General features: G+C 37.4%; 1 protein-coding gene and 1 long non-coding RNA gene across 2 annotated transcripts; both read left to right on the forward strand.

Annotated features, from left to right (window-relative positions):
* The first annotated feature begins 1,582 nt into the window (after positions 1-1,582).
* On the forward strand, positions 1,583-15,082 carry LOC146480006 (ubiquitin-like protein NEDD8). Its single transcript, XM_085110102.1, has 6 exons — positions 1,583-1,714; positions 1,803-1,820; positions 9,671-9,700; positions 14,029-14,087; positions 14,780-14,803; positions 14,879-15,082. Exons 1-6 carry the CDS (start codon positions 1,598-1,600, stop codon positions 15,000-15,002), a joined length of 372 nt encoding a protein of 123 aa, XP_084966228.1. The 5' UTR covers positions 1,583-1,597; the 3' UTR covers positions 15,003-15,082.
* LOC146480007 (uncharacterized) lies at positions 14,098-14,649 on the forward strand. Its single transcript, XR_014864796.1, has 2 exons — positions 14,098-14,213; positions 14,280-14,649. It is a non-coding gene; the product is annotated as an uncharacterized LOC146480007 (long non-coding RNA).
* Positions 15,083-17,533: the final 2,451 nt, after the last annotated feature.

Here is a 17,533-nt window from a genome sequence, read left to right on the forward strand (position 1 = left end):
TATATAGCAATACATGACTACACATGGCTATACACGGCTATACATGGCTATACATGGTAACACATGGCAGTACATGGCAATACATGACTATACACGGCTATATATACACGGTTATACATGGCTATACACAGCTATACATGGCTATACATGCCTATACACAGCTATACATGGCTATACACGGCTATATATGGCAATACACGGTTATACATGGTAATACATGGCAATACATGACTATACATGGCTATACACGGCTATACATGGCTATACACGGCTATACACGGTTATACATGGCAATACATGGCTATACACGGCTATACACGGTTATACATGGCTATACATGCCTAAACATGGCAATACACGGTTATACACGGCTATACGTGGCTAAACACGGCTAAACACGGCTATACATGGCTATACATGGCAACACATGGCAATAAATGGCTATACATGCCTATAGACGGTTATACATGGCTACACACGGCTATACATGGCAATACACGGTTATACATGGTAATACATGGCAATACATGACTATATATGGCTATACACGGCTATACACGGCTATACATGGCAATACATGGCTATACACGGCTATACATGGCAATACACGGTTATACACGGCTATACACTCCTATACATAGCTATACACGGCTATACATGCCTATACACGGTTATACACGGTTATACATGGCTATACACAGCTATACATGGCTATACATGGCAATACACTGTTATACACGGCTATACACGCCTATACACAGCTATACACGGCTATACATGCCTAAATACGGTTATACATGCTAATACATGGCAATACATGGCAGTACATGGGAATACATGACTATACACGGCTATACACGGCTCTACATGGCAATACAAGGCTATACATGGCTATACACTGCTATACATGGCATTACATGGCAATACATGGCTATACATGGCTACACAAGGCAATACATGGCTACACACGGCTAATACATGGCGATACACGGCTATACATGGCTATACAAGGCTATACACGGCTATACACGGCTATACATGGCAACACATGGCAATACATGGCTATACACGGCTATACATGGCGATACACGGCTATACATGGCTATACACGGCTATACATGCCTATACACGGTTATACATGACAATACACGGCTATACATGGCCATACACGGCTATACATGGCATTACATGGCCATACATGGCTATACATGGCAATACATGGCTATACATGGCCATACATGGCTATACATGGCTATACACGGCTCAACACATGGCAATACATGGCTATGCACGGCTATACATGCCTACACACGGTTATACATGGCAATACACGGCTATACATCGCTATACACGGCTATACATGGCATTACATGGCCATACATGGCTATACATGGCTATACAAGGCAATACATGGCTTTACATGGCTATACACGGCTAATGGCTGTATATGGCATTTAATTAACTATTATAATACACTTTACCATTTTTATTATAATTATGATACACTTTAATAACCCTACTTAAAGTACCTACCCATTTGATTAGTTACCAGCTCTCCTCTGGGAAATGGGAAATTGAGCCAGCGATCGGTAAGTACATGCAGTTTTGCGAACGAGAAGGAAAGTTCAAGGAAAGTCAATTTAGCTTACGCGAAAAATTCAAAGATTTTCTGCTAAAAACAAACTTGTTTTCAGAAATGCTTATCAAAGTGAAGGTAAATATGCTTTGATGCAGGCTTGAACATTTGTTTTTTTTGTTTTAACGCCCGTTTTCTCTTTTGTTTCGTCGCCCTTTGTGATCAGACCTTGACAGGAAAAGAGGTTGGTATTTTTTCTTTATATAGATTTTACATTTTCAGAATGTACGCTGTTATGAGATCAGTGGTATTTGCACCCTATTGAAACTCAAACATATATTGAAAATTTAAGTGGCCCAAATTTCCTTGTTATGAAGTTACCCAAATGTAATTTATTTGGATAACTAAAAAATGTAGCCAGCCATTTTTCAAATCAGAATGAGAGCAGACCAGTTTTGTAAATAATTTTATTATTATGTTTAATCCTTCAAAGTACCATGAAAGGTATAGTCAAAGCTTTTGAAATGAAATGTGATCACAACTGTTAAAAATTTTCAGGGCCCGGCTCCAGGCTAACGGTAGGCAACAAGCCTCAGACTAGTAAAAATTCAGTGTTGGCTACTGAATAAATTTTGCCTTTAATTTCACAAGCCATTTTGGCTAGTTAAAATTGTAAGGCACTACAAGTTCAAAGAAAAATGAAAATTATTTACAATTTACTGTTACCAGATAGCCCTCATCACGGTTTTCAACGCCATTTTGACGAGTAGGCAAACAGGCTTGAAATAACAGTGTTTGTATGGAAATCAGATGCCAAATTACTTTCATACAACATCGCTTCTGAACAATTCATGAATTGGAAACTTTTAGCACTAGGAAAAGATTGAGACTGGGGCTGACTGTCATGGCGGCCAGGGCACGAAAGAGCTAGCTCCGTAAAACTTGGGCGTCCTTATCTGTTTAACCTTATTGAATTGGTATGCGGTGAGCTTGAGTAGATTAGTAACGGCAGTTTACAATTTATTGGACTAGAAGTATGTCAAAAACGTCAAAAGCCAAAGAGAAAAAGCGTTTGCGAAGCTCAAATTCGTCAACTGGAGAAGTAGTGGACGACTCGCAAATAATTGAGAAACTTATAAGTATTCAGGATAGAATTGAGAACGGCTTCACCAAGATTAATGAAGAAATTGCAGCCCTAAAACTTGAACTTAAAAACGACATCAAAACTGTCAGAGAGGATCTAAACGAGGCTACAAAGTCCTTAAACGCAGTTTGGGAGGAGGTCACTTTGCTACAAGAAAAGAATAAAACCCTACAACAGCAACTCGACAGTACCACAGAAGAGAATGCGAAGTTAAAGGAGGATTTGGAAGCCGTAAGAGTTCGAATGGTGAAGCAAGAAGACTACTCCAGAAGAGAAAATTTGCGCTTCTACAATATCCCAGAAAGCGCTCAGGAGACGAACGAGGAATGCATTCAAAAGGTGAAGCAAGTCTTATCCGATCTAGGTGCGCCTTCGGACATCAAATTTCATGCCATCCACCGTACAGGAAAGCCCAATACTAACTCCGGAGCTTCCTCGACATCAGAAGGAGAGCCTCGCCCGAGACCGATATTGGCACGTTTTGTCTCTCGCATGGATTCCGAGTCAATTTGGTTCAAGAGGAAAGAGCTTCGCAAAAGTTCGCGCTTCGCCACCGTGTCAATTGATAAAGATCTCTCACCTGAATCGGCAAGAGAACGAGCCAAACTTCGAGTTGCCTACAGGAAAGCAAAGGAGTTGAACATTGAAAAAGTGTTTATTAAAGGTAAAAATCTGATTATTAACAGTAGTAAATACTCGGTGAACACTTTGCCGGAATATCTTGTAGCACATCAAGATGGTAGTAACAACTGATCAGCCACTTTCTTTTTTTGTTATGGTAAAAAAATCGTCGTGGCAACTAGCTATATTTTGTCTTTGTAAAGCTAAATATCGATTAAGCTTTCTCAAGCACCACTAAATTTACTTAAAGTTTTTTTTTTTTTTTTTTTCTACCTTTCTAATCAGTTTTAAGAATGTTCTACCGATGCAATATTTTGTGTACCTTTATTTACTTTATCAGTACGGCGCTTGTGCTCGGTGAAAATCAGAGTTGTGATAAAATTTGCATACCATTTAAACACGTATTTAGCATATTCAAACAGTTAAGTTCGCCACGGTTTCTTTTCGTACCTGGTATTGTTATAAGTCCAAAGTCTCAAGGGTCTTATTTAGGTTTAAATCTCAAGACCCTTTTAGAACCTCATTATTATTCTTTTGTGTGGGTGTGAGTGTGTATTGGTTTTGTATGTATGTGTCCTATTGTTTCCGTGTTTGGTGTAAAGGCGGTTATCATGAAGCTACCGTTTTGAAAATAATTTGTTTTTATGACACATTGATTATATATTTGCAAGCAGCAAGGAGAATGTAAATTTTAAACTTCTTTCACTTAACGTTCGTGGAATTCGATCGCCGGAAAAAAGGAGAGCTTTGTTTGTCTGGTTAAAAAAACAAAAAGCGGATATAATTTTCCTTCAAGAAACATATAGCTCGAAAGACATTGAGAATATATGGAGAACTCAGTGGAGTGGGAAAATGTTTTTCGCGCACGGAACAAACCACAGCTGTGGTGTGATGACACTCATAAGGAAAGATTTAGATTTTGAAGATGAATCGTGCCTATGTGATCCAGCTGGGAGATTTATTATTTTAAATGCGACTGTGCAAGGAGTTAAATATATTTTTGCCAATATTTATGCACCAAATAAAGTGCGTGATCAGTGCACATATTTTAAAGATTTACAGGAGAGGTTGGATGGTATAATCTCAAGCCCTGAGCAAAAAGTTGTCATTGGAGGCGATTTCAATGTCACTTTTGATTCTAATTTGGATTGTCTGGGTGGGTCGCCAGCCCAAAAAGAGTCGGTTAAGGTACTTGAAGAAATTTGTTTTGATATGGACCTCGTTGATATCTGGAGAATAAGAAATCCGGATGGAAGACTATTTACTTGGAAGCAAACAAGACCTTTGATCCAAAGAAGACTTGATTTTTGGCTGATTAGTGACATCTGTCAAGATGAAGTTGAACAAGTTAAAATTATACCCTCTATAAAATCAGATCATTCAGCAATTACACTACTTTTCAATGGAATTGAAGAACAGAGACACGGTCCGTCCCACTGGAAATTTAATTCTAACTTAACTAAGGACGAAGAGTACATAAAACTTATTACGGACAGCGTCCCAGCTTGGATTGAGGAGTTCAAAGATGTAAATGATAAAAGAGTGCTTTGGGATCTAATAAAATATAGAATTAGACAAGTATCTTTGAAATACAGTAAAGAAAAAGCACGGTTAAGAAAAGCAAAAATACTTGAAATTGAAACGTCTCTTACATTTTATCAGAAAAAGTGCGCTGCCAATCCGTCAACAGAAAATTTTGAGCAGCTTGAAATTCTCAAAAGTAAGTACGACGCGCATTTTGATTATCTCTCAAAGGGTACTATCATTCGATCTAGAGCGTCTTGGTATGAGAAGGGGGAAAAAAACACTAAGTACTTCTTAAGTCTAGAATCTCACAAAAAAGCTAAAAGCTGTGTTCGCAAAGTATTTACTAAAAACGGAACTTTAAGCTCAGATCCTAAGATAATTATGAACGAACTCGAAGATTTTTACACTGTTTTGTACGATAGTGAGGGTAACGTGCCAGACTGTGCAAATTTATTCCTCCGACATCCTGAAATCCCTAAACTATCGTCAGAGAAAGCAGCTACGTGTGAGGGCAAACTAACAGTGGAAGAATGTCTTCAAAGTCTTCAGTCTTTCAAAGAAAATAAATCACCAGGCAATGATGGACTTACTGTAGAATTTTATAAAACATTTTGGGGTATCTTAGGTAAGTTATTAGTAGAAAGTCTAAATTGTGCCTTTGACTATGGCGAGTTATCGAATTCACAAAAGCAAGCGATTATAACACTTATAGAAAAGAAAGGAAAAGACAGGAGACAAATTTCAAATTGGAGACCGATTTCACTTATAAACTTAGACACAAAGATCGGATCAAAAGCAATTGCAAGGAGACTTCAAAAGGTGATACCCGATATAGTACACTACAATCAAAATGCATATGTAAAAGGAAAGTCTATATTTGATGCAGTAAGAGCAATAGATGATATTTTAGAATTTACAGAAAGAGAAAAGATCCAAGGCTTAATGGTAGCAATAGATTTTAAAAAAGCTTTTGACTCGATTAATAGGAATTTTATGTTAGAGACGCTATCCGCTTTTAACTTTGGTCCTACTTTCATGCGGTGGATTAGGACCTTCTATCAAAATATAACTAGTTCGGTCATGAATAATGGTTTTTCGACAGGCCCTTTCAACATACGTAGAGGTGTTAGACAGGGCGATCCTCTATCACCATATTTGTTCATTATCTGTTTGGAAACCCTTGCCATCACCGTGCGTGGAAATAAAAACATTCAAGGAATTCTAGTAGGCAAGGAAGAAATTAAATTAGAAATGTTTGCTGATGACGTCACAGCTTTTCTGAGAAATATCAGATCTCTTGAAGTTCTTCTTCATACTGCTGATCTGTTCAATAAGTGTTCTGGACTCGAAATAAATTTCGAGAAAACTGAATGTATGTTTTTAGGTAATCATGTCTCCTCTATGGCCGCAACCGTCATTTCCTCCAAAAACATATGCGTGAAGCACACGATTAAAATTTTAGGTGTGTATTTTACATATAATGATAGTCAGAGGAAAAAGTTAAATTTTGATGAGATTTTAAGATCAATCAAAGAGAAGTTACAAATGTGGAAGTGGAGAGATCTAACTATTTTAGGGAGGATTCAGATTGTAAAGACATTTGTGATACCGATATTCATGTATCGTGCCGGTTTAATTTGCGTGCAAAAAGATATCGTGACAGAGGTCAACAAATTACTTTTTAAATTTATTTGGAAAGGGAAAGACAAAGTCAAACGTTTATCTCTCATATCTGACTTGGATAAAGGTGGACTGAAAGCACCCCATCTAGAATCAATTATAAAGAGTCAAAGGATCATGTGTTGTAAGAAATTTGCTGAGAATCAACAAAGTAATTGGAAGATTATCCTATCCCATTATATGAAGAATGTGGGATCGAAATTGATTTTGCGTTGTGCATTTGATCTAAAGAAATTATGTATTCAATTACCCAAATATTATGAAGAGTGTTTCCGATGTTTCGCAGAATATTCAGTCGCAAATAAGTTAACAGAACAAGCATTGTGCCAAGAGATACACAACACAGTTATTTGGAATAATAAGTTTATCTGTATACAAGGCAAGTCTGTTTTCTACGAGGCATTGTTTGAAAAAGGAATAATTACACTGGAGGATCTTAAGACTGATGGGAATGATGTTATCACAGGCTTTCAAATTATGGCTAGTGCGTCATTTACACCTAAAGAAAAGTTTCAGCTTATGGCGATTATAGACGCAATACCAACACAGTGGCGACATCATTTAAAAATATGCAATAACTATGAATCCAATTCTTCGGTTCCCAATATTGCTCAGTTACATTTGAATGGTCACAATATTCGTCTCGATAAAGCTATCTCGAAAAATATTAACAAAGAAGCCCGCTCAAAGGTCGAGATTATACCAACCGCGCAGTCAAAATACTCGGAAAAATATAATTATCAACTAGATTGGCAAGAGATATATTGTATTCCCTTTAGAGTGACTGTAGACTCCAAATCACGTGAATTCCAGTTTAAGGTGTTACATAGGTATTTAGCGACGAATGAATTTCTCCATAAAATCGGCCTGGTATCTTCGTGTCTATGTACATTTTGCAAAAGAGAAAGTGAAACCATTGAACACCTCTTAATAGAATGTGATTACTCGAACAAGTTTTGGCAGGATTTAATTAAATGGCTCAATATGATAGATATCAAAGTGGAAGCGTTATCAGAGATTGACAAAATTTTTGGAATCTGGAAAAGGCAAGTAGACTTTCATCTTCTTAATCATTTCTTGATTCTGGCGAAACAGCATATTTACTCTTGTCGAAATAAAGGCTACCCGCCTTCACTAAGAACCTATCTTGCAAAAGTATCCCTAATATATCAAATTGAAACAACGATTGCTGAATCAAATGGTAAACGTGCTTTTCACGACGCTAAGTGGAAAAAGTTTCTACTCAAATAATTGTAGTTCATCTGGTAGCTTGTAGTTTATTTATTTATTTATTATTATTATTATTATTATTATTATTTTTTTTTTTTGGTATTTATTGTCTCATCTATTAATTTCCTACTGTTTGTATTTTAATTATAAAACCTTTGTAATTAGCTATATACAACCGCTTTGTCTGAATCAATTCTTGTAAACAACTTTAATTAATAAAAAAAATCAATAAAATACAAAAAAAAAAAAACTAGGAAAAGGATTTTAGGAAAAAAAATTTGAGGGATGTAGCTGTGCCAGAAAGCGTCCAGTCGTGTTTGAACTTTCCATACATTTGTCTGTAAAGCGAACCAGCTGTGAACTGCTACTAAAAATAGTTCGGGGAAAAAAATACAGGGAAATATATGGAAAGTTTAAAACATGACTGGATGCTTTCTGGCACAGCTACATCCCTCCAATTTTTTTTCGTAAAATCCTTTTCCTAATGCCAAAAGTTTCCAATTCATGAATTTTTCAGAAGCCATGTTTTATGATTTCCATACAAACACTGTTATTTCAAGCCTGTTTGCCTACTCGTCAAAATGGCGTCGAAAACCGTTATAAGGCCTATTTCATAGACGTGGCTGCTTAATTTCAGACAAGTTGAAACAGGTAAAAGGAAACAAAGGAATACGAAAGTGACAAATGGCTCCTTCCTGCCATGTGTGAATGAAAAGTTTGTTTTGGCTCGTAAAATCAGACCTTTTGCTAGCCACTGGGCTAGTGAGCTAAAAAGTTAGTTCCAAGTCCTGTTTTTATAGACTTTGCCACAGTTTTGGAAGCCATCTTGATGGGTAAGCAAACACGTCTGGAATTAAATAACAGTGTTTGTATGGAAATCCGACGTTAAACAATTTTCATGTAGCATTGCTTCTGAACAATTCATGAATTGGAAACTTTAGGCGCTAGGCAAAGGATTTTACAGAAACAACTGAGGAATGTAGCTGTGCTAGAAGTCATTTAGTTGTGTTTTGACATTTCCATACATTTGTCTGTAATCTTTTCCAGCGAACCAGCCGTGAACTGCTATTAAAAATAGTTCGCGGGAAACAAATACAGGGAAATATGTGGGAAGTTCAAAATATGTCAGCTACATTGGTGAGACCACTCACCACATTTCTACTGTATGCGTATCCCGGAGCACCTGCACTCCCATATTATGAAACATCTTTTAAATTCAACGGCTTGTCACGCTGTATGTAGACTCTGCCTGAACTAAATTCCAACTCCAACAAAAGGAAGCAATGCATATTTAAGTGAAAAAACATACAGTATTCTCAATCAACAAGTTAAACATGTTAATCTGTCGTTTTCCGTGTAAGATCTCTTTCTGTATGTATCATAACTGTTAGTTAATATTATTTCATAATGTAATTTTCATTTAAGTATTAAATGTTAGTCAACCTATCACGATCTGGGATGTAGTTTTACATTGTAACTGATGATGGCATTTGAACATGCCAAAACATTTTTTACAAACTGAAAAACTTTGTTCTCTCTTTGCAATTTGTTGTCAGTCTGCTGCTTTCTCAACAATTTGGAATTTTCTCTATATGCCATGACAATAATTGTAGGACAAATACCTTCTAAGGGACATGCTTGCTGTGTAAGTTTGAAAAATTCAAGCAGAATTAAAGTCTGCCAAACTCCTATTGATCTACACTTAAATTGGAGCCATGTTTGCCCCCTGCAAACAAGACAATGCAAGAAACCGTGAAAAGGCCCATAAACGCCAGCAGAATCTCTCCTTTATCCATACAGAGTAGAGTTGTGCTCTGCAAAATAGAGAATTAACCATATTACCTGCTTCATTATATTTTTCCATTTAACATTTCCTTAATTTCATTTTGCAGATTGAGATTGATATTGAACCATCAGACAAGGTAGGAATAGCCTGCATTAATGTAGCTGGCAGCATTGTCAGTGCAAAGTTTAAGTTTAGTGGCAGCGGCAGAATGATTGGCATAAGCTGTGAGAAAATACCGCTTACAGGAAAACCACTGGGCACCAGTGCATGGGAAAGAGTTTGAGATCTGGGAACCTTTCAATCAAATGTTAGATGATCTGTCACATATTTCAGATCCCAAGGGGGAACTAAATTCATTGTTTGTAATAGGCAAGAATGGAAGATGCACTAGAAGTGAGCGTCCAGAAAGCTTTATATTGTCTCAATATTCAGAGAGCCTAGAAAAGATATCATGGTAATCAACAACCTTTTTGGCAAACATCTGATATTTACAATTGCCCCCACTGCAACAGACCAAATGTGGTTTAAAGCAATGGCTCCAGTTGTGTTCTTGTTATTTCTCCATTGACGAGCATTATCAAGGACCAGATAGCTCAAAATGCTGTCATGGACGGCAAAGCACTTCAGCTGTCAAGAGAAAATGTGGCATAAGTTTTAAATGATTCATCCATTGTTCTCTATTGCACAGCAGAAAAGTCATAAATTCGTTATTTAGTAGCAGGCAGTATTTTCTCATGGCTTAAATTTTGGCAAAAACTTTACCTTTGCATCGACAACACCTGATCCACTTTACAGGGCACAAATAGGTAGGACTGGTAATAATGTTATGCTTGCCTTTGATAAGTGAAGAAGGTCTGAGCTCTCTTGCAAAATAATGATCTCAGGACTCTTCCAGGACAAGCGGCTCTGTTCCACAGCATTGTTGATAGAAAGGCGCAAATTTTGCACACTGGACCAAGAACACATGATTGCTTACCCCATTAATACATGTAACTGCAATTGCTTTAAAGTGTGTTTGACAGATATATTTGTTTTGCTTGATCAAATCTTGATGTTGTTGTCGTATCAAAATCGAAAAAAAAAATCCTTATCAATGCTTAGTCTTGTGGTTTACCTATTCCTCAGTTGTTTCATTCTGACTATTCAACAATCCCATCATTTTTGTCCACACAGCTTTCTTACTCTGCACACAAAAAACAACAGAGAAATAGAGAAATTGTGAGACTAGTGTTCCTGTATTTAGGTCACAGCCCTACTATCCCTAGTTGCTCGTCTTGTGTGGTATTGTACCCAATCGGAAGTGAAATTTGACACTTTTATACCCCTCAAATGCGGGGAAGAAAAATTGATAATGAATTTTTTTCAATTTTCATGCAAGAACAACATGAAGATTTGATCATTTAAATGAAAAAATATTCTATCATATACACTTTAGATCTGGCTGCTCCTCTCAAACCTTCGGGTAGTTAACCCATTATGAACTCTGCTAATTCTAATTTATATTCCACTGTACCGTTTGCGACAAACAAACAAAATGTTTGGCAGGGATGAAACAGCTTTGTTTCGGGCATGAAGCTGATCAAGGGATGGTATATCTAGAAGCTGCTCTGGCAAGCCAAGGATGAAATGTTCATTATAGATTCTATGGTCAGTTTTCAAGTTATTTTGAGGGCATTGATTTGTCAATTTTTGTGAGCGCATGGGTGTGCACTACTACTTGAGGGTCAAAAAAACTTGTCTTTACCTCTTCACCTAGCATATAAATGGCACTGTCGATTATCAGGGAAAGGCGCCAAATTAAGAGCAGTATCCCGTGGGATGGAATGGCATCTCATCCACCATCCTGGGGGGCGGGAGTAGGGTGTACACTCATATGATGCTTTATGGCACATGTGATCAATATGGGCCTTTTCTCTCACTTCTATGCTTACTGACAGGTTCACTGGAAAAGGGCATAAGTGTGGAATTGGCCTAAGATTGATTCATACATGTTATGTTTGCTTTTATTTGGCATGGAGACTGGTTATCACATTAGAAATGTTGTTCCTTGTTTATTTTGTGATCTAAAGGCTTGAATTTGACAAATTAGGTTGTGACTTTTGCAAAGAAACGACTACAGAAAATAAAGTAATAACAAAACCCACTTTTTCAGGTTTATAAAAGAAAAAAAGAAATCACTCTCTCTTTAAAAAGAATTAAAAAGTTGACACTGGCTAAAAATATATATACTGGACGTTTCGGCCACTACTGTTGCCTTCTTCAGCAAAGATAAAAATGCAAATATCTAACGGCGTCTTGCTTGGAATATGTACACAATGTGTGATAAATAAATAAGTCACGCCTCGACAGAATTTCAAAGTGTGACAGTGGTCTCTAGAGTATTGTAAAGACTAAAAACTCTTAATGTTATTTTTTATACGTTTGGTAGCGCTATATGTTCATTTATAGAGTTTCTATCGCGCAGGGAATGCCAAGCTTCAAGAATTAGTCTTTGTCGCCACGTCGATGACCTGTCAATGATTCCAACATTCTCCAAAGATCCGCACCTTGTCAGAATATCCTGACGAGATCCTAGTATCTTTTGACGTCGTATCACTGTTTACTTGCATTCCGACCCACCTTGCCATCGAAGTTGGTAAAGAGAGACTGGACTTCGACCAAACACTACTGGAGAGAACCAACTTATCTATCCCAAATATTGTGACACTTCTACATTTTGTCCTTGACAACAATTTCTTTGTATTTCAAGGCAGCCATTTCCAACAAATTTTCGGTTGTCCGATGGGATCCCCAGTCAGCGCCATCTTACCCAACCTCGTCATGGAACATGTCGAAGAGAAGGCTCTCTCATCGGCCCCTTACCCTCCTAAATGGTGGTTTAGGTACGTAGATGACAGCCATGTGTGTGTAAAAAGGGAACACGTGGATGAATTCCACGCACATCTCAATTCCATCAACCCTCACATCAAATTTACAATCGAGATACAATCTGAAGGTTCCATTGCCTTTCTCGACACCAAAACAACCAGACAAGAAGATGGCTCGATCAATGTATCTGTCTACATGAAAGCGACTAACACCGACCGTTACCTTGATTTCAAATCACACCACCATTCCCAACATAAACACTCGGTCACACCCACCCTTATGGATCGCGCAAAGAACATTCCTTCCACCGAGGAGGAAGTCACAAGGGAAACCAAGCAAGTAGCAAAAGCCCTTGCTGCTAATAACTACCCTTTTAACTTCATTCACAGCGGCTGCCAACCGAATAGACAACAACAAATGAATGATACCGACCAGCGTGGATTTGTTATCCTGCCCTACGCCAAAGGTTTTTCCGAGAGAATTGCAAAAGTTCTTCGAGATTTCAACATCAATGTTGCCCATAAGCCTATTTGCACCATCTCTAACATACTCAAAAAGCCAAAAGACAAGATCGAGAAAGAGGCTTCCAGAGGAGTCGTATACAAGATCAAGTGTAAAGACTGTGATTCTGTTTACGTTGGTCAGACATCACGTGCACTGAAAACATGCGTGAAAGAACATACAAAGGCATAGCAACATTGGACAAAAACTCTTTGTTAGCCAAACACCATGTTTTTCACGGTCACCAAATAGATTTGGAGACTGTTGAAATCGTTGACAGGTCATCAACGTGGCGACTAAGACTAATTCTTGAAGCTTGGCATTCCGTGCGCGATAGAAACTCTATAAATGAGCAACGTATACAATAACATTAAGAGTTTTTAGTCTTTACAATGCTCTAGAGACCACTGTTACACTTTGAAATTCCGTCAAGGTGTGATTTATTTATTTATCACACATCGTGTACATATTCCAAGCAGGACGCCATTAGATATTTGCATTTTTATCTTTGCTGAAGAAGGCAACAGTAGTGGCCGAAACGTCCAGTATATATGTATATTTTTAGCCAGTGTCAACTTTTTAATTCTTTTTAACATGCCTGGCTACACACCCAACATTTTTAACTTCACTCTCTCTTTACTTTAATTGGTTTAGTTTATAGGTAAAAGTTGTAAGGTCATTCGTAGAATTTTGTAGGAGTCTCAAGATTCCAGCCTTTAGATCCCGAAATAAACACAATCTTCTGACATGGTAACCAAGCTAGAACATATGTTGGGAAATTTTAATTGTAAGACCAATCTTCACTGACGCCCTTTTTGCAGCAAACCCTTCTGTTGCGTGTCAAGAAATCTGTATTAAGCTGTCTTAAATGGCGGTTTTATGGCATCTTTCAACGTGCATGCGTACTGTTAAGGACCAGCTTATCACTGTGGAATTCTGTAGCAAATCTGAGGAATAATCTGATGAATACAGTTTGTGGATACTACCTTCTAATTATTGGCTATGTTCTACTTAACATACGTTGCATAATAATATATTATTTTTATTATTAAATTACAGTTATTATACTGCCTCTTAATTCCACCTTGAAAACAGGTTGAAAGAATCAAAGAGCGAGTTGAGGAGAAGGAAGGAATACCCCCACCACAACAAAGGTCAGAGCAGCACACTCATAAGAGATTATATTCATTCATTCATGTTTTTATGGACTCAGTAAGACATTTTAAGGGTTCAACAAACATGAGTCTGACTACTGGTAAATTAGCATATGTCAAGTAGCTGTTTTAAATATCTGGAACACTGTGTTCTAACCACTGTGTTCTAACCAAGTAATAATTTTTTCTAAGTGTCAGTATCATTATAATATTTGACAAGGTAAACTGTAATGTTGTTGTTGCATTTAGCAGCCCAGATGATTGTGAATCTGAATTTTTTCTTCTTCCAACCTACATTATTTTCTGGCAGTGCTGTTTTGTGCTCCTCTTCCACAATTTTGTGTACAAGAAACAACATGAAAGCAAATCTCCATAAAAAAAAAGCAACAACAACAGAATTTCCCACTTTACAATCAGCATTTGTTCACAATAATTTTTTTATATAATTGTTAAAAAAATTATATACATTCAGGTACATTATTTATATTTGAAAATTTGTCAGGTGTAGCTTGTATCACATAGTTATTTTAACTCAAACTGTAGATTGAAACCAGCAGTGTGTTTTCAAATCTTTTAAAAGGTTGTCTGGCATCATTATTTTGGATGTTTATAAATGAAAATAAAATGTAATAATTATTGAGTGTTATTGTATTGTCTGTCCCTAACATGTTGGATGTTTTAATGGATTTCAGGTTGATATTCAGTGGAAAGCAAATGTAAGTATACTTGTAGCAATTCATCCTGAAGCTAACACAACATCTGCTGAAACAAGTAAACTTATTTTGCCACAGGAATGATGACAAAACTGCTCAAGACTACAAGATTCAAGGGGGATCTGTTCTTCATCTTGTACTCGCCCTAAGAGGTGGCTTGTTGGTTGTAACTGTGGAATTGTATGCCAATGTATCTATGTAATTTCAATTTCCCCTGCGTTAGTTATGATGCTGTATCTTTGTTCTGTTTTTTGTGTTAAATAAAAACAAATATACAATGTACACTAGAAGATGTTACCTTGTTTTCATATAATATCTTGTAACGTATTTAATGTAGATGCTCCTGAACTTATTCATTGCAATAAAACTTTATACTTTGCATACTTAAAGTAATAAAGTAATGTTTTAATTTATATGGCCTGTTCAGTTTTAGAATGCTTGCAGTCCCCCTTTTCTCTTAAGATCTGTTGAGTGTTAAGTCTAGTACCACTCCTCCTAATCCCATTTTTAGCTGCATGTTTATACCACTACACAAACTTTGAGAGAGACACAGACTGCAAGCAGTCTAGCTCAGTTTTGTCATCAAATATTCTATATTTTCTTTTTTGATGTTTGTGAGACCAGTATTATTTAGGGGCTGGGCCCGCTGTCATTTATCAAGAAGTTAGCGGTTCAAGTCCCCTGGGAGTTTACAACTGATCGACCAAGTGAATCCAGTCCATTCTAATGAGACTGGGCAATTTGCGAGTTGTCGAGTTGCCAGACCTAAAAAATGAAACTTTCTAGTCAAGATAACATTATATAAAAGTTATGGATCGCATTTCAGAAAACCAGGGACCGAGTGACATTTCCCCCACATTACGATAACTCATTCATTGCCCATGCGCGCATTCGCGAGTTAAAACGCAATAACCCCTGGGTGGGTCTTTTGTCTTTCATTGACTTCAGTTATGATATATCTGCTTCGTTGCACCCAGAGGGTTACGTTTTTGGATAAAAGAATTGTTAGAGATCTATATCATTGTTTTATAAATCTCACAGAGGCAAAACATTGGAAAAATCCGACTAGTTTTATTTTGATACCTTTTAAGGGCAATATTATCTAAAAGCTACGGCCTTGTCCGTAAAATGTACTTTTAAATATGGCAGTACCCAAGGCTAGGCTTTATTAGTTCAAGGACGATGCCTCCTTTTGCTTTTTTCTTCTACGTTCTGAAATTTCAAAGTTATTCTGTCTATAAACCATTAATTTGCCTCCATCAAAATTGATGATTCTTGCAAATCGCTCGGCGGTAATGAAAAATAATGATAGTTAAATGTATAACTAGACAAAAGTATAAATTTAAGGTGGATTAAAAACGCCGGGAGGGAAGGGTCATTTACCGCCTCGTTAAATAAGAAGTTCCATTCTCTTACTGTTCTGGGAAAATATGAAACTTTATAGTAGTCAGTATGGGCGAATGGGACCTCGTAAGCTATATCATTAACATGTCGTCCCACTCGATCCAGAGGTTTCAAATACTTCACAGTCTCAATCCCAGTTTGCCAATGGTGAATTTTGTAGAAGATGGACAGTCTATTTCTTTCTCTTCTTTCTTCGAGTGTATCACACTGCAGTGGAATACCCTGAAGCATTTCACTAACACTGGATGCGTTGTTATATTGGTTTAAGACATATCGAGCGGCGCGTCTCTGTACCATTTCTAGCTTCTTTACATTTCCTTTCGTATAAGGATCCCATGCCCCTGAAGAGTATTCTAGTAATGGGCGAACCAAGCTCTTATAAGCCACGGATTTGAGGCTAAGTGAATTAATTCTCAAGTTCCTTCTCAAACAAAAGATTTCCGATCCTTATGTGTAATTTTTTGCAATATGTCGATCCCACCTAAGGTCTGAGGTGAGGGTAACTCCTAGGTACTTTACCGAGTTTATGGTTTCGACAACTTTGTCATGTAGGGTGTAGTTATGAATTACTGGATTCTGCTTACGAGTGCCCCGTAGGACATAGCATTTGTCAACGTTTAACTCCATGAGCCATTGCTCCTCCCACGGTTCTAATTTTCTCAGATCATTCTGGAGAGTCTCAGTGTCACCCGGTGATCGTATAGTTAGGTATAATAGGGAGTCATCCGCGAAAAGGCGGACAGTTGAAATTAATGTCTCTGGTAAGTCATTGATGTATAGTAAAAAATGTCATGGGCCCAAGACTGAGCCTTGATGGACTCTTGAGTTAACATATGACAACTCGTTAGGTTCGATTTGAAAGAAAAGCTTGTATCCAGCGATTTGTTTTCCCCCGAACACCATAGTGGTCTAACTTTAAGAGAAGCCTTTGGTAACCAGCTTTGTAAAATGCTTTGGTGAAAGTCCGTTTGACCTCCACTTTGCATCTGATCATTTGCTAAGTCATTGACTAACTCCACTAGTTGTGTTTCACAGGATTGGCCCTCTCTGAAGCCGTGTTGTAAAAGATATAAGATGTTGTGATCGTTTACGTGCATCATAATATTACTGGTCAGAACATGTTCCATTGGCTTACATGCTATACAGGTTAGGGATATTGGTCTGTAATTTGCTGTATCAGACCTCTTTCCTTTCTTAAAGACGGGGGTAATATTTGCAGTTTTCCAGTCTTCAGGCACTTCTCCGTCGTCATATGACTTCTTAAATATGCAGACAGCCGTCAACATTAAGGGAACTGAAACAAATGTGATGGTATATTTCCAGCCTGGT

Source organism: Pavona decussata, unplaced genomic scaffold, assembly GCF_977016875.1.
Source record: "Pavona decussata unplaced genomic scaffold, jaPavDecu1.1 SCAFFOLD_56, whole genome shotgun sequence".
NCBI lineage: Eukaryota > Metazoa > Cnidaria > Anthozoa > Scleractinia > Agariciidae > Pavona > Pavona decussata.